General features: G+C 37.5%; 1 protein-coding gene across 2 annotated transcripts in view; it reads right to left on the bottom strand.

Annotated features, from left to right (window-relative positions):
* LOC145774267 (pancreatic secretory granule membrane major glycoprotein GP2-like) overlaps positions 1-23669 on the bottom strand; it is a 64020-nt gene extending 40351 nt beyond the window's left edge. For both annotated transcript variants that reach the window (XR_014290016.1, XM_082585465.1), the window contains exons 1-6: positions 23565-23669; positions 19443-19498; positions 18622-18809; positions 17747-17928; positions 16442-16572; positions 13265-13379 (exon numbers count right to left, since the gene is read on the bottom strand). Coding sequence is in view for 1 of the 2 variants with exons in the window: in XM_082585465.1 (XP_082441591.1) it covers positions 13265-13379; positions 16442-16572; positions 17747-17928; positions 18622-18809; positions 19443-19497 (671 nt within the window). In the remaining variant the exon portion in view is untranslated. The remainder of the gene's footprint in view (positions 1-13264; positions 13380-16441; positions 16573-17746; positions 17929-18621; positions 18810-19442; positions 19499-23564) is intronic.
* Positions 23670-25984: the final 2315 nt, after the last annotated feature.

The raw sequence follows: 25984 nt of genomic DNA, 5'->3' as shown, positions 1-25984 counted from the left end.
AGTGTGTGGCATATGAATCTTAGAGAGCTTATTGAATCCACAAGAAAATGACCCTAGGCATTACAAATTTTCCTTTTGATGAAAAGCGTTGTGACGTTCTGTTAATTAATGAACCGTAACTGTTTTATTTTGAATTTCTTTCTGACTTCTGTTTACGTGAAGCATCATCGACTTTATCGGGTACTCTTACTCCTAGTACTAGCCTTGTATGTAGCCGAGTTCACATTGAACTTACATTGAGAGACGCTGTTGCAACTACAATACATTGCATTTAAACCGCGTTTTTTGTTGCATGATCTTCCATTCGTTTCGTGGATTACATAATAGTATTTGATAAACGCCACCCTGCTTCTTCAGCTGGTCTACATTTGTTAATAAAGCGTAGGAGTTGCTGTTCTTGGAACCGAGGTCACAAGATCATAATCCAAATTGGTGTGACACGCGTTCAGAAATTTCATTACTGCATGTAATTGATGAAGCATTGTTCTTTTAGTCAAGGAGCGAGCTTTATTTTGAGCGTGGGAAAAGTTATTATTTTGCATGAAAAATATAGATTCAAATTGAGATTATGTAAAAAAAAATTATATCACAACATTGCAATGCATGTTCTTCATTACTCTACCAAAAAATAATGTGTAAACTCACGCTACAATTGCTTTAATCGCAAAATAATCCAAAAGTCATGAGTCACCTCAACATTTCAACGTCTATGAGCAGTTCTAAAATTCACATAGGTTTAATTTTCGGATATGCTCAGCGTGAATAATTTTACAAAGTGAATCCCAAAGTTTGAAACCGTACCTTAAAAAATAACAGAGATATCACTCCTAAAGCATAAGAAGAATCGACAGCCCCCCCCCCAAACTGAGCAAGACTCCAGAGAGCCCAACCTCGTAAGGGTTAAACATGAAATATTGCGTCACACTAACTGCTGACGTGCCTTTGAGTTATCACAAATTTTTCTGATTCATTCTTGAAGTTGTTTGTTGGAAGTCGGTCGCACATTTAACTGGTTTATTTAGTGCTTGCTAGCTGGACAAATTCTCCGTCTTTTATCCAAGTAATCTGTATCGTAGTGACAGTTTTTAGAGGTGTAAGGCGTTGCATCTCGATTTCGATAGCCGCGGGCTAATTTTACAGGAATACACTTATTGAATAGACGTTTCAAGGAGTGTTTCTTTTTCGGTCACTACATGCAGACAAACGGATCCGGGAACTTTATGTTACAATTTTCCCACGAAGAGATTATGGTTTACCGCTGTGACCAAAGGTAGCAAAAGAGACAGTTTATGGATCGAAGACGTTTACACCTGGCTAAGTTAACGCGGTCGAGGAAAAGAGACAATGGCACAGAGGACAAACTAATTCCTTTAACCATAGAGAGCGACCAGATCCGAAAAGAAACTTACAGTGTGGACGCTGCGGGAAGAGGGGCCACACTGGAAAAGTTTGCCGTTTCAAAGATTCCATTTGCAACTACTGCAACAAGAAGGGACATATCGAACCGGCATGTTTCAAGAAGAAACGAACTGCGCATGTTAAGGTGATTTGTAAAACTAAATTGCAAAAAGTAAAAACCACTAATAATGTGCCTCAGCTCCAACAGTGTGTTTTTATTGATAACATGATGTTTAGTTTTGAAGTTGATACTGGAGCTGGGGAGAATTTCATGTGTAAACGTGGTTGGCTGCAGCTTGGCAAGCCACCATTGCAACATTGCAGTTCGAAATTCGAGTCCGCTTCCGGACACAAATTGCCAATTATGGGCATTTTTCACCCGAATTCCGTTACGACAGAAGGCTCTAAAGTGAACTGTAACAATTTATCGTTTATTGTGACAAATGTAAATGATTTGAACTTACTTGGTAGAGATGCAATTTCTAAATTACAAATTTCTGTAGATGCTTTGATATCTCCTGCTGATACTAAAGTGTGCAATTTGAATGGTGTAAATCATGTTTTTGATAACCTTTCCGCAGACACATCTCTCCAAAATGCTTGTAAGCAATTATGCAATGAGTTCCCTGACCTTTTTAAACCAGAATTGGGGTGTTTGAAAGATTTTGAGCTTGATGTCAAATTTAAACCGAATGTCAAGCCCGTGTTTTGTAAGCCCAGACCAGTAAGCCAAGCCCATTTGCCATACAGTCTGATTTAGCCCAAGCGTATGACGCTGGCATTGCCAAAGGGGTTTGGAAGCCAACCCAGTTTATTGATTACGATACTCCTGTGGTGCCTGTACGCAAGACAAAACTTCCAGGACAAAGCACTGCACCCCTCCGAGTTTGTGGAGATTATTCCGTTACCGCCAACTCTCAGCTAGAAACACATAGACAACCTCTTCCTCTGCCGGAAGAGCTCATGCACAAGCTGGGAGGTGGTTATGGGTTCACAAAGATCGACTTGGCTGATGCCTATAATCAAATACCACTGAGTCCAGAAAGCCAAAAGAAGCTTGCTCTGAGCATCCATCAAGGAGTCTTACTCCAGATGAGATTACCTTTTGGCATCAGCTCAGCTCCTGGTTATTTCCAAGAAATTATGGGTCAACTCACCTCTGATTTGAAAGGAGTAGCCGTTTACCTAGACGACATTTTGGTGAGTGGACACAACGCCGAGGAGCATCTGCAAAACTTGAGAGCTCTTATGCATCGCTTGCAAGAAAAGGGTTTAAGATGTCGTCTGGAAAAATGCGCCTTTGCTCAACCAAGCGTTGAGTAGGGGAAGGTTGTGACCCATGATCATGGTGGGAGCCATAATCCACCCCCCTGTTTTTTAATATAAAGTATTCTTTTTGCATTTTTTGACGTCATTATATTTTTTATGCTTGGATAACTTTCCCACAAGCCTTTGGTCAAAATTGTACTAAAAATGAAGGTGCAATGAAGATTTATAGGTTTTGTGTTAAAAAGTAAATTTTTTTGACTGAAGGTGTTTTAAAATAACTCATTTGTTATGCAAGAAATGTTCATGAACTTTTTTGTAATGGTAGGTGATGTATTTATGATGAGATTAAGCTAAAATTTTTTTAGATAGCAATGTTAGTTTTTTTTCAGCTGTTGTTTCATTTCTGAAAAATCAGGTAGGGAGCCTTGAGTCACCTTGTGTTGGGACCTGCAAGCCATGACAAGTGCTTGTGATAGTAGATGTTAAAGTGTCATATGACATCATTTTTTTTGCTTTTCACACCTTTCCTTTAGGATATATCACAATTCTGACTTTTGTTTTGTTTGCAACTATTAATTATGCTATTTCGCATGAAAATTCTGACAACTCATCCCAAGAAATCATTTGAAAATTCTCCATCGCTTATTTCAAAATTTAAAGCTTGGAAGCTGACTAGAAAATTGATTTGACACATAAATAATACAACTATGTTTTAGAATTGTATTTTTGATATGGTGAAGTGATTTCTTTACTAAAATACTACATTTTTTGGCTTATCACAATTGTGGCTTATCGCTCCCCACATGTGGGGTGCGATGAGACGCTTGGCGCGTGTTTATGTTTTTGAGCGTAAATTAAACATTCGCTGAAATAATAACTTGTACTTTTGCTGTAGAGTAGGTAGCACTACAAGGCATTGCAAAACCAATTTTTAGAGAAAAATATTGAGAAACGTAGAAGATATGCATCTAAACGAAAAAAATGGCTTGCAGGTCCCGACCTTCCCCTACCTGGGTCACCGGCTATCCAAGACAGGCATTGCAAAAGGACATAAAGTGGACGCAGTTTTAAAGATGCCACCACCAAACGACGTGTCAAGCCTGAGGTCTTTTCTTGGTTCCGTGCAATTTTACAGCAAGTTTTTGCCAAACTTATCTTCCACGACAGAACCACTTCACAAGCTCACACGAAAAGGAGTAAAGTGGCAATGGGAAGCAGAGCAGGAAGAAGCTTTTCAAACTCTAAAGAAGGTGCTCTGCGCAGATTCTGTATTGGCTCATTTCGATCCTTCTCTGCCATTGCGATGCGTCAAGTGTCGAAATTGGAGCGGTACTCTTCCATCGTTTCCAAGATGGCCAAGAACGACCAGTCGCCAATGTGTCAAAAACATTGACAGATACGCAAAGGTGTTATAGCCAGATACAGAAAGAAGCGCTAGCAATAATTTTTGGATTACAAAAGTTCCACCAATATCTATACGGAAGAAAGTTTATTCTAATTACAGACCACAAACCACTACTGGCATTATTCGGGCCAAACAAAGCCACACCAGCTTTAGCAGCCAACCGTTTGGCAAGATGGTCACTCATGTTGAGCCAATATGACTACTCAATTGAGTATAGGAAAACGCAAGAGCACGGCAACGCTGACGCACTCAGCAGGTTGCCTGCGGGAGAAGACGCCATCTTTGACGGAAAGGAAGAGGAAGAGAACACTCTTGTAGTGAGTACCATCAAAATGATAAACGCTCAGCTGAATCCAACAGAGCCTGGAATGATCCCAAAAGAGTCTCTCAAGGATCCAGTCATCTCAACGGTAATGAGATACACCAGGGAAGGATGGCCTGAATCAAAGACGTCTGAAGCACCAAATTGTGACGTTTACTCGACAGAAAACTTCAGAAGAATCGCTCCATCATTGTCTGTAGAGAATGGCTGCTTACTATATGGAGCCCGACTAGTCACTCCACGAAGTATTCACAAACAAGTCCTGGAACTTCTTCATCTTGGGCACTTCGGGATACAAAGAATGAAACAGCTGGCACGGTCAGCAGTTTATTGGCCCAGAATCGACCACGACATTGCAAAAAACTGTCGTCAGTGCACTGCATGCTCCGAACATCAAAACAAACCGGCAAAAGCAATCAACCACCCGTGGATGTTGCCAGAGAAGCCATGGAGTAGAATTCATATTGACCATGCAATTAATTTTATGGGACGCAATTGGCTAGTTATTGTAGATGCGTACTCTCACCCAACTACATCAGTGGGAACGCAAGCTACAACTGAGCTGCTGGAAGAAGATTTCTCGCATTTTGGTTATCCACATACAATTGTATCGGACAACGCCACAAGTTTTAAATCTGAGGAATTCCAGCAGTGGTGCAAAGAAAGGGGTATAGTGCACTTGACAGGGGCACCTTATCACCCAGCAACGAACGGGGATGCAGAACGGCTTGTCCAGTCGTTCAAGCAAGCACTAAAGAAGTCGAGCTTGCCACCCAAGCAAGCACTTCTAAAGTTTTTAATGCTATACAGAAGAACACCGCTATCAAGTGGCTTATCACCAGGTGAACTGCTTTCGGGGCGCCGCATTCGCGCCAAGATCGACGTCATGCTACCGTCACCAGCCCACTTCGCACAAAGTAAGCAAGTGAACAGGCAAGGAAATGCGGAAGCACTTCAGGGCGTGGAAAGACCTAAGTTCGAAGTGGGAACCCCCTGTTATGTGCTGTATTGCGGACCCCGACAGACACAAGACCCTAAGTGGGTCCCAGCTGTGGTAACGAAAGTGTTCGGTAGCCGCAGTGTAAACGTGCGGGTATTACCCCTCGGTCCGATGTGGAAAAGGCACATCGAACAGCTACAACCGCGTTTTGACCATCCAGCAGATGTGGAAACATCCAATCCGGTCCAACAACTACCAAGAACGTCTTCAAGAAGGCGTAGGCCAAAAAGAATGTTTGAATGTTAACTCTTTCACGAGTTTTCAGAGTAGAAGGGAGGTGTTGTGTATCGCTACGGGTCATTGCTTTTAGTTTCGACACATGGTCTGCGGAAAGTTGCATGGATGCTTAAGTATTCAATGAGGCGTAAACTCTCGTGCTAAGACGTGGTTGTATCTTTATGCAGTGAAAAAGAGTAGTTTGTGAAGTACAGTGCGTTGTTATTGTGTTGTCTGACTTATAAGCGTTTCGTTCAATATACAAAAACAAACCTATATCTTACCAAAGTATTTCCTGACTTAATAGCGAGGCAGAAGTAAGAATACAACAATGTCTAATGTAATAGAAGTCGTGACATCAGCAGTAAATCGGATTCGTGCAAATGCGCTTGAAGAACGAAAGTTTAAGAACTTTCTGGCAGATATTGATTCTGACTGTGGAGACGTGCTTGTGTTTACTGCCTTTTGGTGGTTAAGCCAGAGAACCAAGTCAACTGATCATTCACAAGTAACCTACATTAGGCTTATTACCAACGTGATTGATGAATTTGAAAGTGGCAGTAACGGTATCAATTCTTTCCTGCTCCTGATGAAAATATTTGCAACATTTATGGCAATAGCCGCATCTTTTAATATGACCCCTCATTTTGGGAAACTAATTAAAAGTCGAAGTCAACATCAAGTTTTACATTAAATTGCATTTCTTTTGTTGCGGTCCTTTACTAAATTTAGGCTTTGAATTTGGCCCCAATGCTGAAAAAGGTTGAGAATCAATGCTTTAGATTTTTAGATTGAGAGCAGCTGACATAAAACATGTCAATCAGAAAAAAAGTGGTGAAGACTATTGAAAAATCATTGGAAAGTCGACATCCATCTTTCATAATGCGTCGTCGATAAAATATTTCCTCACAAACTCATGTTTAAAATGACTTACCGGTACTAAATCTTAGAAGGGCAAAATTTTCTGTCAAGGTTAAAGTTTAGTTTAAGGACAAACTTTCTAGTAAGCGAAAATTTTCCTTTACTCTCTTCATTAAACAGGCCCTTGGATAACAATCATATCATAGTTCAAAAACAAATTTCCGATAGCCATAGCTATCACTGTAATTAGGGTAATGCACTGGTGAAGCAAACATATTTACTTAATTATCAGGGCTGTTGAGTCGGCAAAAATGTAGGCCTACGACTCTGACTCCTCGGTTATAGGCTAAGGGAACGTTCAAATATTACGTAACGCTTTTTTTCCGAATTTTTGACCCCCCTCCCCCATGTAACGCCAACGTAACGCTTTTTTCAATCCCCCCCTCTCCCATGTAACGCTTTTTCACTACGAACTCAGCACAAAAAACTACCATTCCGTACTCGACAGCGTTACGTAACGTTTGCTTGAACCCCCTCCCCCCCGATGTGACGCTAACGTAACGCTTTGCATAAACCCCCCCTCCCCCTCGAAGGCGTTACGTAATATTTGAACGTTCCCTAACTGGCCGACTCCGGGCTTCAGTGTTGTCAGATTTTTGAAGAGTAGGCCGTAGCCTACCTGACCTTTTCATTTTTGTTTTAAATTTAGTTTCACTTAACCCTTTGAGGACCGCTGGGACATATGTGTCCCATGCACTTAACCGATCACCCTGCAGTTAACTTTAAAAAAATTGCCACTGCTGATACCCTAACATAGTATTAGATGTTTATCCTTCAAAATAAATACAAAAATTGGAAACTCTGAATCATTTTTCTTGGTGTCATACTGCTACAGTGTTGCCGTTTGGTACTCTGGAGTACCAAAAAGTTAAAAATTTGGTACTATTTTGGTTGCATTGGTATCCTAAAAAATGATTTGGTACTCTGCAAAAATTTGGTACTATTTGTAATTTTTAGTTTTTATTATTCGTATTGTACTTTTTTTCAATATCGGAAAAGTTTGACTACCTGACAATGAGCAAAGCGCTAGGTTGACATTGGGTCTTTTGTTTGTCTTTGGTCTTTATTTTGCCTTTGGTATTGCCTGGTAACGGTAAGGGCGGACGGTGTTTTTATTTCGTCTCGTAAAAAAAAATTTTTGTAAAAAATAGCTGCCAGATAAGGGTTTTAAAGGAAAGAATGGGTGCTGATTGGTAATTTGACAGCGAAGTTTGCAGGGAAGCACGGATTTGCTGAAGAGAAGGTAGGCCTACATGTTAATACTGAAGTTGGTAAGAGTGGAAGGTTTTTGCTGTGGAGAAGGTGAAAGGGGTACCTATTGACGTGTTGGTAGCCTGTTGAAGTAGGTGACTGGATTGGCTGTGACGGTTGAAGGTTTCCGCTGAAGAAGAGCTTTGCAGCAGATTAATATCTCATGAACTGCAGGTGAAGTTAGATTCAGCTGAATAAAAGAAAGCCGGCTGAAAGAACTGAACTTTAAAGTAGCCTAATTTTCTTTGTTCAATCAATCCATCAGTTTATTTATTTATCACATTTTTGTCACATCACACATTTGTTTTGATTAATTATAATCTATGATTTTAAATAAACTGTACGGTATGCCTACATGTTTAAAACTTGGGCCATGGCAGTTGCAAACTTTAAAACTGACTGTTTTGAACCGATAACATCGATACTTGAGTATCGGTACACCACTAATTTGTAGACCTACTGCGCCAGTATCTAAATAAATAGTGTAGCCAACTAGCTTAAAACAGAAATAATTTTAACGTAGTTGCAGTAATAGCCTTTTTCAGAAAACATTGGCTAGACCTGCTATATTAACGATTAATAGTCTAATTGTATTAAACTGCTTATTTCTGTGCACCAATGGGTGACTCTGCGACCATTGCAGTGTTACTTCTAATTTGATTTGCTGCATGGTAGGCTATATGGCAAAAGCAACCAAATGCTATCATAAAAATAGCATTTGAAACATGGGAAGTTAAATTCACTTGGTCGTGCAGCCAACCTGAATCTAGCCTGGTAAATAACAAAGATAAAAAGATTTCAGCTACCGGTACTGTAAAGTTTGTAACTTTCTTGTCAATCCACATCGATCTAACGTGGTTTGACACGATAAAAGCAAATTGCACAAAAAAAGATCATAATTTGATAATGATCATAATTTTGTTCTGCGCTAATAAAGTTGATAAAAGTTTTGCTATTTTTAAAGGTGAAAAAAAAGTTTGGTACTCTGTTTATCAATTTGGTACCCATTTAGAAAAAAATTGGTACCCATTCATTAAGTGTGGTTGGCAACACTGTACTGTTATTTTAGTTTGAAAACAGTGAAAAGTTGAGGTTACAAGTGCATTTTTTTAGTGACATAATTGAGAAATTTTCATGTAATTTAAAAAAAAAATTTTGGTTGCAATGTGGTCTGTAATATTTCTTTGTTGTTGTATGCCAGTTAGAATTAGGATAGGAGCGAATATTATGGCATGAAAGGAGATTTTGTTTGCATGGGACATGTGTGTCCCATCGGTGCTCAAGGGTAATTTTTTATGTTTCTTTAGAGACTTTGTATTCGCTATATTCCAGGATAGAAACACAATTGTTAGGCTAACTGAAAGTTCTGCAGACTGTTGAAGATGATAATTTTTTGATTAAAAAACATTAACAGCTAAATTAGGCCTATTCACTATTTTAAGCTGCTAAACTGCAAATAACTAGCAAGCATTATCAATGCAAAAAAGTATCTCATACATTTACAAGTTCAATTCTCTGCACACCTTTAATCAGTGCATTTGCCCAAATAGCCCACTAAAGTTTGTACAGTTACATGCTAAAAGTTCTGCCCTTGCACACACTATGTTTTGTCAAGAATAGGCTTTCTGTATATTCAAGGGTAGTCTGTTATTATGCAGTTTACAAAGCTGTTCTTATGCTGTTGGCCAATAATGTGCTTATCTTTCATATGATTTAGCCTATTTCAAGTATATTACAGCTTCATTCAGTACCGTATCTATATTTTGCAATTTATTTCAGAAATTTATTATACATAATTGCATACACAACAGCTAACTTCTAAAATGCTATCTATTGCTCGTACAAAAATGTTCCATTTGGATGAAGAATCGATTAGTCAACTTCAGTATTGCGATGATGAAGATGTTTTGGTGCTTGATGAAGAAGATATTGCTTTCTTGGAAAATGATTTTAAAAATGTTGTCAACAATGGTGGTGATTGTCCAATTGAGGTTGTTATTGAACCTCTAGAACAAGTTCAGCTGGTCAGTGGTCACACATCTCAAGCTGAACCACATGTGGTAGATCATTCTTCAATGATGTCATTGAAAGCCAGTCACTGACAAGAGAATGTTTAAGATCCCACTTTGTTGACATGGAAGAAGTCTATGCCTACTGGTACACCTGTAGGCCTAGACTGTCAATTGTCTAGTCTAGGCCTACTGTGCACAACTAAAAAGTTGGAAAACAGGACAAACAATAAATGTGAAGAGTGCAATATTTTCCTTTGCAATGTGAATGACAAGGACTGTTTCAGAATGTACCATCAAGTGTAAATGCATGTTACAATAACTTTCAATGATACACTGTTAGACCCTAAATGTTCTTCATTGTGTATTACAATGTTCTGTTTTGTTGTATTGTGAATGTGAAATTACAAAAATGTGCATACATAGTAGTACGCATCCTAAAAGTTACTTGTTTTGCAGCAAATGCTGTAGGTGGTAGCAGGGCTGGGGAGCCGGAGCGTTGGAGCCAAGCATTTTCTCTGGAGCCGGAGCTGGAGCCTTTTTAAACATTTCTTGTGGAGCCGGAGCTGGAGCTACAAAATATTTATCAGCTCCAGCTCCAGTATTGAATACAGACGAAATCGGTTAATACTATAAGGCAAACCGGGGCGTGTTGTCACAGGTTTGGGGTTTTTCGGTTTGTGCTTTTGCTATATACAATGCAAGTGATTTGGTTATATCATTCGTACGCTGTCCACTTACACTTCCTTTTGTCACTAGTTAAACTTTTTAATCGCAAAAGGATTTCAAGAAAATCAAAATTTTGTCACAAAGCATGGGGCGTGTTGTCACAATGTTTTTTTTTTTACAAAAATTTGATTTTCTTAAAATTCTTTTGCGATTAAAAAGTTTAACTAGTGTCAAAAGGAAGTGTAAGTGGACAGCGTACGAATGATATAACCAAATCACTTGCATTGTATATAGCAAAAGCACAAATCGAAAAACCCCAAACCTGTGACAACACGCCCCGGTTTGCCTTACAAAATCAAATTTTATTAGGGAACGTTCAAATATTACGTAACGCCTTCGAGGGGGAGGGGGGGGTTTATGCAAAGCGTTACGTTAGCGTCACATCGGGGGGGAGGGGGTTCAAGCAAAACGTTACGTAACGCTTTCGAGTACGGAATGGTAGTTTTTTGTGCTGAATTTGTAGTGAAAAAGCGTTACATGGGGGAGGGGGGGATTGAAAAAAGCGTTACGTTGGCGTTACATGGGGGAGGGGGGGTCAAAGATTCGGAAAAAAAGCGTTACGTAATATTTGAACGTTCCCTTACGTGGAATTTACACTTATAAACAAGTTGAAATTAATTCAACAACTGCTTTCGGTCTTGTTTCCTTGCCTTCACATATCAACCAAGGGTTCGGTAGTTTATGCCAAATTTTGCTTCTGCTTCTCGTAAGCTGTGACAACTCGCCCCGACGTATGCAGTCGGACAAAAGTTTTAATGGCGACTAGAAAAGGCACGCTATTACCTTCTAAAGTGTCAGCTATACTCCTAACATAATAAACTATAAAACTGATTTCATACTTGCGGTCAGACTGCTCTTATGAAAGCGTCACACAATTTTGAAAAGTTAGTGAAATTTACATCGATGACCAAATTTTTGATAATAATTTAATTTAAGCTAAACCTGCTGTTTTTTCTTAACTTTGCTAACATCAAAATGAAGATGACTCTTAACGAAGCGCGTGCTACAAATATACACTCGAAGCAGTCAGTGCAAGTACAAAAAAAATTGCTGTGACAACACGTCCCTTGTGACAACCCCGGTTTGCCTTACTGCTTAAACCTATCAATCGTTTATCTGAATCAAAACCTGAAATCCCAAACCAAATCCAACCTGATGTACAGTGCCGGCAAAAAAAATCTTTACATTCAGTCGGCAAAAAAAAACTTTACATTTAAAATCTGCAGAAGTTCTTAGCTTACTGTTTCCACCAAAAGCATTGCGTCACAAAAACGCTTATAGTTACATCATTACCTACTCTCTTGCAACACTTCGCTGTAAAGCCATTGCTCTGCGTGCGTAGTGTTGCTTTCCAGCTTCGTGAATAGTAAGGGGGGTGAAATCGCACAAAATTTTTCATTTTTTCGAGGTTTTGCAAAAATTTTTTCAAAAACTAAAATGGGTTGAAAGAAGAAGCAAATGGAAGAAAAACCTTGTGCCTTGACTTTGTGAGAGAAGGGAGATTCTGTGATTGCTGTAGCCAGAGATATTGGGGTCTCCAGAAAGGCAATGTATCAGCAAAACCTTTGCAATGAGTGAATATTTCACCTTTTTAATTGATAAATTGCCTCTCCAATATCCCAATATCTCTGGCTACAGCAATCAAAGAATCTCTCTTTTCTAACAAAGTCAAGGCAAAAGGTTTTTCTTCCATTTGCTTCTTTTTCGACCCATTTCAGTTTTTGAAATTTTTTTTGCAAGACCTCGAAACTTTGAGAAAATGAAAAGTATTGTGCGATTTCACCTCCCTGACTATTCACGAAGCTGGAAAGCAACACTACGCACGCAGAGCAATGGCTTTACGGCGAAGTGTTGCCAGAGAGTAGCTAATGATGTAACTATAAGGGTTTTTGTGACGCAATGCTTTTGGCGGGAACAGTAAGCTAAGAACTTCTGCAGATTTTACATGTAAAGTTTTTTTTTGCCGACTGAATGTAAAGATTTTTTTGCCGGCACTGTAAAGTAAAAACATCGGCTAAGCGCATACCGCTTAAAAGAATAAGTCGGATAAAATAGGCTATGGAGCCGGAGCCCGTGTTTAAAAATTTATACTCTGGAGCCGGAGCTAGTGGATGAATGCTTGATAGCTCCGGAGCTGGAGCCGGAGCCTATGCTTTTTTGCAGTGGCTCCCCAGCCCTGGGTGGTAGGCTACTTCAGGTTGGTAGTGGTAGACATCCACTGCAATACCATATAATACAAAGCCTGCATATGAAACAAAAGAATTTGTTTTGTAAAACTTCTGCCTATTGTGTTTTTAGCCATGTTTTTTTAGTCACTGTAAGAGCAAAAATTAAAAAAAAACAATGTTTAATTCTTGCGGATAAAAAATTACCGTTGAGGACCGATGGGACATATATGTCCCATGCGATATCTCCGGCATATGAAATATTTTATTAATTTTTTTTTGATAGATGTTATTTATATGACATATGAAGTGTAAACAAACAAATTCTACCTAAAAAATTTATCTGGAAAATTAATGGTCCTCAAAGGGTTAAGTTGTGATCGATATTTTAACGGCAACTTTCACAAAATCTGACAAAATAAACAGTTATATTTTTTGGAAAAGATTTAAAGCGCAATATGGAGAACAAGAAACAATATTTAAAAAAGTTTGCAAACAAAAAAAATATTATTCATCGTTTTGTGTCAAATCGCAGTCGGCCTTGTTACCAATGTCATCAATATTACAAAATTCACTCACCCCTCTTCAATCAGCGGATATTTGGTTGGATCTCTTGGATCACTTGAGATTGTACCCCAGCATTCTTTCATGAGAAGATAAACATCCGAACTAACATCTCCCAGAAGTCTTACTCCTAATAGCAAAAATACAAATGATTGCAGTCGTATTTTTGTGTTATAGTAACCTACTTAATAGTCTGAAAACTAGAAGGACGTCGATTTGCACCTATCGGTTACTAGAAGGACGCCATGCGTCATTTGACGCAAAATGTTAAACAGCACAAATATAAAGCATTAAATTCATATAACTGTACATATTTCTTCTAAAAACTACTTTCAGTAGGCTAAATGTTCTTGTGTATTTTTCTGTTCTTGCACCATATCCCAACCCGGCTACACTTTTTTGTAAGTTGCAATGCTCGATCAATGGAGGTGAGAAATTATCGTATGTACAGTAACATTATATAAGTTGCCTGGAACACAGGATCTATGTTTTCAATACAACATTACTTGGCTTATTTATCATACTTGAGTGCCTTGTATTATGTTTTCCTACAAAGGGAAAACCGTTTAATACATATTTGTTTTCGACACCAACTGCCAGCCAGAACTTCATACTCAACTTGTGTGGTTTATTGGCCATGTATTGTATAAACTAGCAGCCAGCCTTGCATGGCGGCAACTGCTCATTTCCCGCAATGTTCCACAGTGGGACAAATGCTTGTGTAGGGTTTTTGGTTATCTGTACATGCTACAGTTGCACTCTTTCAAACTTGTGAAGCGAGTGCAAAGTGCTACCGGTGATGTACAAAATTTCTTTGCATTTTCGTTTTCAGACCAAAGCATAAAAATCTCATGATTTCAAAAATCTCTCTCTTGAAACATCGAATATCCCCACGATGGGGACATTCGATGTTTCTCTATAAACTCTTTACAGAGAAGTTACGTCCTCCTATCACGTCACAAGTTACTACCAATCCAAGAAATTTTTTCAGTCATTTGAAGTTACATCGCAAGTCTGATTTCCAGCTTTTCTTTGACCTTCTTGAACTGTGTATTTTCTTATAGTTCTCAACATTGCTCCATGAAACAGTATTCAGAACAATAAAACTAGGTTTCTGAAAACTACACAACTGGTTGCATAAGATGTTGGTCCAGGTCCAAATCAAACAGTAGGCTATTATGAGAACAGTTTTAAGTAGCCTAGTAGGTGATATAATAATCTTTTTTCAATCTTGATCCATTCCTTCCTTGAACCAGCCCAGACAGTCACTTTATCTGGTCCGAATACCAGATCGGCTACGGAACTGACCAGATCTTTATTAGATCTGGGCCAGATAAAGTGGCTATTTCTGCCACAGGATATGCAGTTTAGCTCGATCAATCGAACTCGTCTTTACTTGAATCTAACGATTCAGATTCTTCTGCTTGCTGAACACTAGCTATTACAGCTTTTACTGTTGCAGCGATTCAACGTCATAATTATTGTCATCAGAGCAGTCTGACGGAAGATTTTGTATCAATTTCTAATGCACGCCTTGCTGCAAATCTCTGTCTAGACATTTTGTAACAGTTTTTGCTTTTCAGAAGTATCCTACTGGGATACTGAGTCTGAAAATAATCTTTAAATAATTATATAAACTTAAAAGACTCTTTTTTAATACGTTTAGTCATAAACTACCACAATAGATAACTGTAGTCTGTAAGCAGGCCCGGACTTAGGGGGGGAGAGCAGAGGGTAAGTGTAGGTAAGCCAGGTAAGTGTAGCTTCATCCAGTTCCGCTATGCCATGCATTCCATTTGGCACTGTATGTAAATGGACATTCAAGAACGACATGGTCAGCAGTTTGTTCCTCCGCACCCCACTCACAGGCCGATCCCGGCTTGTACATATTGGAATGGAAACGCCCGACTCCTGTTCGAGTTTTATTTAGCCTGACCCAAGGCGGCCGGGGAAGATCCATAGCAGGGGGCCCTCCACCAGGTGAAGTATAAAATCATGGAGTTTGATGTCAGTGGCACACCACACTGTTGTCGTATCCAGGCTTAGATCTGATGGTTGAAGATTTAGATTAAGTGGACGGGAAGGCAAGGAAGTCAATCTTCGTGTCCACCTTCAGGCATGCCTTAAACTGCCAAGGACACAGCTGCATGCTCTCAAGCGGTATCGAACCGGTGCCCTTACGAGTGCCGTTCCAGGGCTCTCACCACTCGGCTATGTAGCCGGCAACACTGTGTTCCACACTGTGTTCCAAGTGTTTTCCCATGTAATGTGCGCACTGGTGGTATGATCCTGAACATTGTAACAATTCCAAAGGAGTGTCTTAACTTTAATCGCTGGGAAGATTCGTGAGGTGAGACGCTAGGCTATACGTGGAACAAGTGGTCAGGATCTTCTGTTCGGTGAGCTAGATATATCCTTTTGGCGAAGTTCAGAAGTTGGATGCCTGCAAGGATTTGTAATTAGCTACTCAGTTGGAGTAGGGATAACGTGTAATTCGGAGGAAAACGAAAATAAAGTAACATTGTCACAATGTGTCGATTGACGTACGACGTCCTTGTAGAAAGTGGCCGCTCTAATGTTTTGTATATATAAAATATGAATTTGAAGTCATATGTAGGAAAACGCTAATGCAGGAAAACTCACAAATTATCGACTCAAGCTTGATAACAATCTACTGGCTGCTGTACCTGGGTCAATTAGTGTAAATTCTGGAGGCCTCAAACACAAGAAAAAAAAACAACACTTTTTCAGCTTTGATGTTTGGTTGGTTTAGGTGGTTTTGAATCTTTATGCTCGGACTGGCCTCTGACAGGTTATTTCTGGTAGTTTTGCATACTTGTGGAGGCTTTTGACGCAGGGCCGATTACTGAGATTGACAGAGTAAAGTTTCTTATTTTTTGAAATGTTGTTGCCGGGAAATCATTCCATCCACTAGGTGCCGCTGAATGGAGAGCAGTCCTGAAATGCGTTGCTCATTCGCACACCCTGAGATCCGAACTAGCGCCGCTTGATCTTAAGTTTGATACATAACCACTGAGCGATCTTTGTAAATTAACCACTTCGATCTTTGTCGAGTTTTGTAAATATTCAAATAGAATGGGCGTAGATGATGCACTGTCAGTCACAAAAATAGAAGATCAGACAAACAATAAAGCTAAACATTTGGTGCATCTCGAAAGTCTCAAGGCTTACCAACATAAAGAGTATCTTCAGGATTCATGAGAGGAGCATTTGGAAATGCAGTTCTATAGGTGTTGTCTTCATATAAAGCCATGGCGGCACGGAATTCACCACTTTCGTAAGCATCAGGCATTTGTATGAGGCTAGACATGTTAAAAAAAAAACAATGCGTTAAGTCTTGTAGCCTACCAGCTTTCACAAATGTTGGAGAAAATGTTGTTTTTAGGTAATGGTTGTAGAAATAGTTTTTTGGTTCACCTTTTTTGCATCCATGATAAGCTTTGCAATACTGTACATGAGGTAGCCTACAAAACCGATCTAAGCTAGGTCTCCATTTTATGTTAAGCATTGCATCAGGCTTTCGGCCTCAGACTTGCGGTTTTTACAAACAACTCCAAGTCCAGTCACATTTAATTTAGTATTTTGTTTTGAGAGAATTCTAGCAAATGCTTCTATTTCATAAAAAAATTATAGATAGTTATAACCAGCTGTTAAATTCCAAGCATATCATTGTAATCAATAAATAACCAAGCAACCACACGGCATTTAACATAATCCATTAAAATTGAACATAAACTATAAGCTACAAACGTTTTCGGCCATACACACGTTAGCCCTTATCAAGTAACAAAAAAAATAACTGCTTATCATATCTACACTGAAAATGAATAACTGATCTAAACACTGAATTGAAAAAACGAAATGCAAAATAAAACGGCATAGCATAGGAGAAAGGCACATCACATGGCGTTTAAATTACACGAGGCAAAGGCGCATCATGTATGGAATAGTCCTACTCTTCTCTTAGCTTGTAGTTTGAATCTTATGCCCCGAAGCACATCAAGATATTTACTCTGTGCTTTGCAAAATCACTTGTGAGAATTATTCCTTATAAGTTATAACATTAAAACCAAAAACAAGGCGACTTGCATCTTGTAATTTAAACGCCATGTGATGTGCCTTTCTCCTATGCTATGCCGTTTCATTTTGCATTTCGTTTTTTCAATTCAGTGTTTAGATCAGTTATTCATTTTCAGTGTAGATATGATAAGCAGTTATTTTTTTTTGTTACTTGATAAGGGCTAACGCGTGTATGGCCGAAAACGTTTGTAGCTTATAGTTTATGTTCAATTTTAATGGATTATGTTAAATGCCGTGTGGTTGCTTGGTTGTATATGTCTGTGGCTGAAGAAAGTGACCTCTTTACCAAAATTGTATAATCAATAAATGGAATGAAAGTTTTTTACAACTAGGCTACTGCTAGTCTGCTACAACGTTTGGTCACCAGAAAATGGATATGAAATGATATTTCCATACATGATTGTGATATTGGGAGTGAACATGGTGCTCACACTTAAATCAATTCTGTATGTGCAGGAGATGAGAGCACTCAGCACTTTCTTGTTTGCCTGGCTTCCAATTGTGATGCCGTACTGAAAGGTAGGTCCGGTATCCACAGTTGATACGGAATTGGTAAAAACAACATGAGTGTCATTTGTCTGAAATTTGAACACCAAGTAGGCAAGGTTACAAATCACCTAAATTCAAAAATACATAATATATAAAAGAATATGTCAAAATTAGTGTAGTAAAAAATAAGGCAGCAAACGACTTAAAAAGACTGCACCTACAATACTATTTAAGGTTATACGTAGATTAATTAAAATGTTGATGATGTCATCTACCAACGCAAACTATTCCTCCGAAATGGCCATCAATTTCGTTTTTCGATTACCGTACTTCTTTTAACATTTGTCATTCTTTTCCCTTGGACAAGGACAAAGGTATGCTCTTTAAGTCTATAATCTACGAGATTAAATACAGGTATAGAAGCAATTATTTACCACCCAATAAAATACTTTATATCCATTTGGCACTTTCAGCTAATGACATGTACTCAATTTGTTTTTCCAAATGCAGGTGAATAGTACAAATATCTCTAATTAACCTGCTTAACATGATCAGGACAACAATTTCCTGCTTTTTTCACGGTGTATTGGCGTACTGTAGGTCGATGTTTGTTGATGTATGGAATAGTCCTACTCTTCTCTTAGCTTGTAGTTTGAATCTTATGCCCCGAAGCACATCAAGATATTTACTCTGTGCTTTGCAAAATCCCTTGTGAGAATTATTCCTTATAAGTTATAACATTAAAACCAAAAACAAGGCGACTTGCATCTTTTGATTCTTACCTCATAGTGAGTTCCGCATGAGGTAATGGGAGAAATTTTTTTGATAAAAAAGTCCCCATCTTCTTCATCAAAAACGCAAGAACGATCGTTCAAGTGAACATTCTCGATCTTATGGTTGGCTGTAATCACCAACTCTTTTTGAACCCGCGCTACGATTGATGTTGGTTGGCAAATGACTTGAACAACATCTGATGAACGATTACAACGTAAATGTGATTTGTTGTATGTGCATGCACAATGACACATACTGTACTACATCGGCTGTGACAAAACTCACCTTACGGTGACTAAATTTTATAATTCATGTGCATAACACATTGGATAAGAAAAGTATTAAAGTATACCAAGAAAGAAAGAGGACTTCGATACCATACTTTTTATGTGCACACTAGCCAATATGTACGAAAACTTGTCCTTCCATATCAAGAATGTTGGTAGGTTTCTGGTTGGAGACAGTGGGAAAACTTAATTTTTTTATATCATATTTCAACTATCCTTTTATAACTCAATGTTAAGAAAAAGTTTTCGATACTTATTTTAGTTTGAAATCAAATAGAAGTCGTTCGAATGAAGTAATGACCACTCAACTGCACTGAATGATACAAAAGCTATGTTGCTACCACAACTGTCACAAATTCATTCACAACTTTAAACAAAGTTCATAAACAAAATTTAATATAGTTAGCAAACGAACTAAATTAAGCGTGTTTTAAAAAATTGTATTTGACTTAAAGTGGAGACACATTTTTCATTCTGAGTATGAATATGAAACAAAGATCAGGCAAACCATGACAGTTTTAAGAACAATGATTCGTACTTACCTTGAGCTACAGCAGATGCGGCTAAAACGATAAAAATCAGAAATGTAGTTGTCATTCTAAAAATACAAGTTGAATCAAAGCCTTAAACTTTCAATAGGATTTATTTTGTTTCCTACGTTTTGCGACATTTTAATGAAGTAAATAGAATTAAGTTTGTTCGGCTTTTCTTTGAGAAAAACAAAGCTGTGCCAGTCACAGTGTGGTAAAACCGAATGAAATTAGGGTTTGATTCTGTAGATTCATTTCAAGTTTGTGTTATGTATTTGACATGTTAGGACGTTGTTGTAAAAGATACGTTTCACATGTAGCGATGACGACAAAGTCGACTTCAAAACTTTTCAATTTTCATCTAGGCATATTTAACCCTTGTTGTGATTGTTGCAAATATAGCCTACATAAGTATTGTTTCGTTGTTTTGTTTTGGATATGGACAGCTTTGTCTGACGCAAATAAGTAATAATAATAGTAAGACCTATCATTTTGAAATCTTCTTTAGCCAGGGGCATAATGCAGATCGCTGTATTACAATTATATGTCACTCTACAGATGGCAGCTGAAACTGTCTTACGAATTACTTAGATCCAGTGAAAATTAATTTGCATAATCCAAATGCTTACTAAGAGTCCTATGTAGTCTAAAAGAAAACAGTCATACGATGCATAACTCGCGTACTTTCGATTGCAGTTAAACCGCAGTTAACAACAATGAAATAATAAGTTGCAAGTGACGTAATTTAAACAATAAATGCTATCAACACAACAAACAGTCTCAATGCCAAGCAAAAAAGCCAAGTATAGCAAATTATATCAAAGATAGTTGCTTGTTACCTGAAAACATTTACAGCCTGTTTGTACAAGATCATCAACAGTCACATTAATGACCTGATTATTTTGAATGTTTAAATATGTTAATCTGTGTCGACCTCTGCTTCTTCTGAGTGGGCCACCAACGCAACAGTCAAAACCAAAGATTTTATACGGATATTAAATAAAAAAAAAGGTTAAGAGCATGACCGCCAACGTCTGTATTGCATGATTATCATATACCAAAATCACATACTAAAGTGTCAACCTAATTCAAACAGAAAACTTTTGTTAGTCCTGTAAGATTCATCAATGCTTTGTCGAGTTTGACAAGAATATTCCCAAAGCCGTGGTTATCGAATCTTGTAATCCAAGGCTCAACCATGCAAGCTTCATGCGATTGATCCTCTTGTATTTCTTACGTATTTAATTAAATCATCACATATGACACTTTTATTTATTTTGTTATGCAATCATTTGGCTTTTTGGTTTGTTTTTTGAATCTTTATCCTCGGACTGACAAAGCCTTGATAGGTTATTTCTGGTAGTTTCGTATACTTGTAGAAGCTTTTGACACAGGGCCGGACACCGAGATTGGCAGAGTGAAGTTTCCGATTGTTGAACTGTGGCTGATCTGAAAGCTTCTTCAGTTAGGAAGTCACGCGCTAACCAACTGAGCTATCGGGGCAGTTAAGCGTGTTTTAAGAGAAGAGTAGGACTATTCCATTTTCAGACAGTTCTAAGCGTTTCTTTTCACAGTTAGTGCAACACAACTATTCTTTTTTTAAATACTCGACAATGACTGTTTGTATAGACAAACACGTTCAAAAGTTGATGTTGTACTTTGTGACAGAATGAATGTCTTGATGTGGCTTGATTTTTTTTATAAACATTTATTAAGTTTTGAAACAATTATTAAGTTAGGCTGCGTTACTCTGCAATCTACATTACAGAAATTGAAATCAACCATATAAATATTTATTGTTTCAGACAAAGTTTAGCGTTCTATGCTGTGATGTATGTACTTTTCTTGTTATAGCTTACAAGTAATAATTTCCAAAATAAACGTATGTGACTGAATATATACAGAAAAGTCTGCCTTTGACGCAACGCAGTTGTAATGCAAACACACAAATCACATAGGATTAGGCACAAAACCTTTCTTCTACACAAGTATTTCTTCTGCCAGAGATCACATTATTTTAGTTAAAAACATTACCACATGCTTCAAAACTCCTAAAGGCCGTCTTTAATGCCATGTTTAACTTTAAAGCTGCAAAAGTCCAAATAAAAGTGGCAAGAAATTTGTTGTCAAACTTAAAAAGCATAACCAACCTAATTAGACAAATATTATCAGTTTATAACGAACGAAGCAGTACAAAGTTGTAATTAACTTATTAAATGACCTTAGTGCTTTCATTATTGTATAAGGTGTCCACAAACTTGATCGCTTCATGTTACAAAGAAAAACATTCATCTATGTTATCAAACAACACATACATTGTTGCTGAAAATAATTTTTGTTGCCATTATAGAGCATACAGCAACGAACTCTGTAGCCTAAGTCTCTAAGAAACAGCGTAAAGAACAATATGAAGTATCGGCAGTTTATCAAAGGTTTAATAGGCAACCATTGTCACACCAAAACATCGACATAATAATTTGGAATTTTTTGTTATCTTTTTATGAAGACATTACAAAATGTTTCAAAACTTCACTTTCCACTACACTTGATAAATTAATTAAATTTTCGTTGTTTGTTTCTAGATTGTTTGGTATGAGCTTGCCTGTTGCGTTAAATTTGGTCATCATAAATGTGACATATACAAAAATGTGACATGGAAGTAATAACACGACATCTTATTTTGCTTCAAAGAGCTTCCGCTCCGATTTTGCCATAAATCTTTCATTGCAGCCGAAAGCAATTATAATATAACAATTTAAAAATTGTTTACAAATTTTTGTCGTTGACAATTACCATACCCTATTCCAAGTTAATTAAACAACTTTATTGATGGTTTGTATGCCATGGCGTTGACATCATCAAGAAATTTGTATCCCTGGTTTTGAGATAATCTATCAAAATAAAATCTTTTCCATAGAACCAATTCGTTGGTAGTTATTTTGATACAACACATTTAAACATGACCTAATTTGTTGCCTTAACATTCTTTCTACAGAGGCATAAACTGGTTATAGGCCTACAATCCTGGGGGGGGGGGGGGGGGATGGAATGTCATAACACAATGTTAATCAATGAATGTCATAACAATGTTAATCAATTACATCCAAACAAAAACTTACAAACAGTAATTTCTATTAAAAACTTTTCAAATATATTTTATTTAAATCAAGACCTGACAAGCTAAGTAGAACTATTAGAATCCTCAAAAAAGTTATCAGAGCTGTTTGGTTGCAAGAGTGTAAAAGCATAGTAAGAAAAGGGCAGAGATAGACAAAATAGAAAAAGGGATAACAATAACAAAAAAAAAGGTAGAAATTGCATTGTTGTAAGCTAATAATGCATCATTTCTCCTGCTTTCGTATTACATGATGCGTTTTATTTTCTACAGCTGACATCTGACAAAAATGTGTTGTTGTTGGGTTGTATGTACTGGAGATGAAGCAATCTTAACAAAGTAACATGTTTGCCTTAAATAGCCCAGCAGCCTATGCATTCCAATTGTTAACTCGAATTAAAGTAGGGTTAACCGAAATAATCTCACCTGGGGGCGTAAACTAATCATCATAGTCATCGCATGATTGTATTAGATCAAAAATATTTTATGCTATAAAAGTTAATAGTTTTGCTGTGAATTTTTTACAAACCGTGTTTTCTCTTTTGAAGATAACTTTTCTTCTGTACAATTCTACTGTACTTGTAAAAAACTTGATCGTAACAACAGGTGAAGTTGTTCCCAAAATAATAGTTTGAGAGTCGCTTAAACTATTCAAATTTCGAAATTTTTATAAATATTGACTTTGTTTTTATTTTAAATTAGATTTATCAGTGAAGAATTTCCTTTCAAAGTGAAGTCGATTGCGTTTCGTTGTTTGTTCTCAGAGGACGAAATCGAGAACACCAGAAAAGAATTTGACTTTATTTCAATTCGAGTTAACATAATATTCTTCTTGCTGCTTTTTTTTTGCTAGACTCGGTTGTAATTTTTGACCAAGATAAATATTTATGTTTCTTTCCTTTAAATTTAAAATATGATGTTTTGTTTCGACAGAAAACTTCGTTTCAACAAGTTATGACGATGTAAATGTTATTTAGTATATCACTAAAAAAGTACTTTATACACTCGCAATTGCTTACCTGATGCCTTGCGTGCTTGAAGAAGAGATGAAGGGAGATTCACCGTGCAAAAATACAAATTTTAGGCTACTTTAAAATATAGGAACACAATTGTTTCGAGCTTCTGTCAAAGCAAAACATTTTGGAGATCATAAGAATAGCGTCTATCGGGGTTTCATTACAACAGTGATGTTGTAGATTTGGTGATTTTTAAATTGGAATTGATGAAGATCCCACTCAGTTTGTAAACTTGCGTTTCGGCTAACTCAGAAGTTCTTAAACTTTTTGGCTGCGCCCCTCTTGACCTACGGTAGTTTGTAAAACTTTGTGCCCTTTCTCGTTTAACTTATAAATGAAAGTCCAACTGCATAAATGTTACACGTTTCAGATTTTAAAACAAAGTTTAGTTTTTATTTTACGTGGTGGGCTACATAAATTAAAAATTTAAGTCGATCACAATCTACTTTTACTCGCGTTACTGAGAAGAATGTAGCTGCTTTTTCGAAATCAGCAGGTTATTTTGTGGCTTACTAGTTGAAGACAATGTACATCCCACGTCAGGTTCACAGTCAAGTTTGCCTCAAGCTTGTGTCCAGGCCATACAGGGCTGCGGAGTCGAGCGAAAAATATACGACTTCGACTTCTCGCTTTATAACTGGCCGAATTCAACTCCGACTCAGGACACGCCAAATCCCTCTGACTCTCCCAGTCCATAGCCCTAGTTTTAAACTTGCAAATGCACGAAGAACTGAAGTCAAACCTAGATCACATTACCAGTGACACAAGGTAAAGTGTCACGCCACAAGCGTTTCTGCTTAAGACTTTTACAACACAGTAGCATAACTTATTAGTACAAGCCCAACAGCCAACACCATCGCGCCCCCTTTAAACTTAATGAACCCTCAAGGCCCCAGTTTAAGAACCACTGGGCTAACTGATAAAACGCAAAATCGGTTTTCTTAGTTTACTGACAGAGCAAGTTTTTGAAAAACTGATTCGTAATGCGTTTGATATGATGATCGGGCCACAAAATCTCTAGAAACGGTAGTTTACTTTGCCTGCCTTCGATAAATATTAAGCAAGTAATTTTAGCCGTAATAAGAAAAAACTGCCAACACAAAACTGAACCTCTAAGATTTAGCAAGCTCAATTTTCAAAAACATTTTACCCACATCTAATCACTATAGACATACAAATGCTTTTGTATGTCTATGGTACAACAAAGCAAACTCTCTAATAGGTTTATCATCTAATTACTTGAATGCAGGCCTTACATTTATGGTTATGCATTGTGCCCCCTACAAGCATTCATCGCCAAAAGATGAAGTTATACTTCTCGACTAAGCTGGTTTTAGCTACCTTCTCTTATTGGGAGTTCATCAAACTGAATGAAAATCCATTTGATCCAATTTTAACATCAACTTGTCCACTTAAAATTTTGAAGGTTTTTGTCATAATTTAAACGTGGTTTTGAGTGGGTTTCAATATAGGCTATTCTTTTAACTTGTTTTTGGTTCATTGTGATTTAGAAAGTTGGTGCAATCACGTGAAGCGAATAATGGGCTAATTATAGCCTACTTAATTGTTATATGTGGCGTAGGAGGCTTGGAATAATTGCATCCGTTAAAAATGGCAATATACGTCATTATATAAATTTGTGACTTGTTAACTCGACAAAGAACTTACCGTTTCAAAAATACTGTGTGATATCAAGTACAAACCAGTGGTTCTTAATCTTTTTTCTGACAGTCTTCCTTTTAACAATAATTACATTTTTTGCGCTCCCGCTTTAGGTTCGAACACCTATAAACACCAATAGTATCTTTGTTTTTGTTGATAATGGTACATATTAGTGAGGTATGTACTTGGAACTGATTTTAAGCAACTAAGTTTTTAATGCAAGGTATAGGCTAACTCCAGAAATTGCGCAACGTTGCTTAAGTTTTCAACTCTCAGCCTTTCTTGGTCTTGACAGCAACTACCGTAAAAAAGAGCAAAAATATGAACCCGAGCACTGTTAGTCTTGGAATATCTTAAGTTTAAACAAGGAGGCAAATAGGAAGATAATTTCGAGTTTCAGTTTTGCGACATCTGACTTGGCTGTGTGGTTAAATTTTCATGTGGAAAATTCCTCTTGCTCTTCTTCAAAAACTTTTTTGATTGATTTCCATGTTTTCATCTGCATCTAAAGTTATTTTATGGTGTTTGCTTTCAAGGCATTTAGATGAGCTATTGCTTGATTAATCCACTCAAACTTAAAGCTACCATATACGAGTCCAGCGTCCAACTTCGGCCACTAAAGTTCACTGCATTTCCTTGTTACCTCGACTTTTCTAGATGTATAGTTTGGATATGAAACTTCAAATGATTAGCATATATTTTTTGAACGACGGTCAATCATTCGTGTAAAAAATACACTAGATCAACGGTGGGCAAACTGC

Source organism: Aplidium turbinatum, chromosome 7 (genome assembly GCF_918807975.1).
Source record: "Aplidium turbinatum chromosome 7, kaAplTurb1.1, whole genome shotgun sequence".
NCBI lineage: Eukaryota > Metazoa > Chordata > Ascidiacea > Aplousobranchia > Polyclinidae > Aplidium > Aplidium turbinatum.
This window is presented reverse-complemented; position numbering and strand designations above follow the sequence as displayed.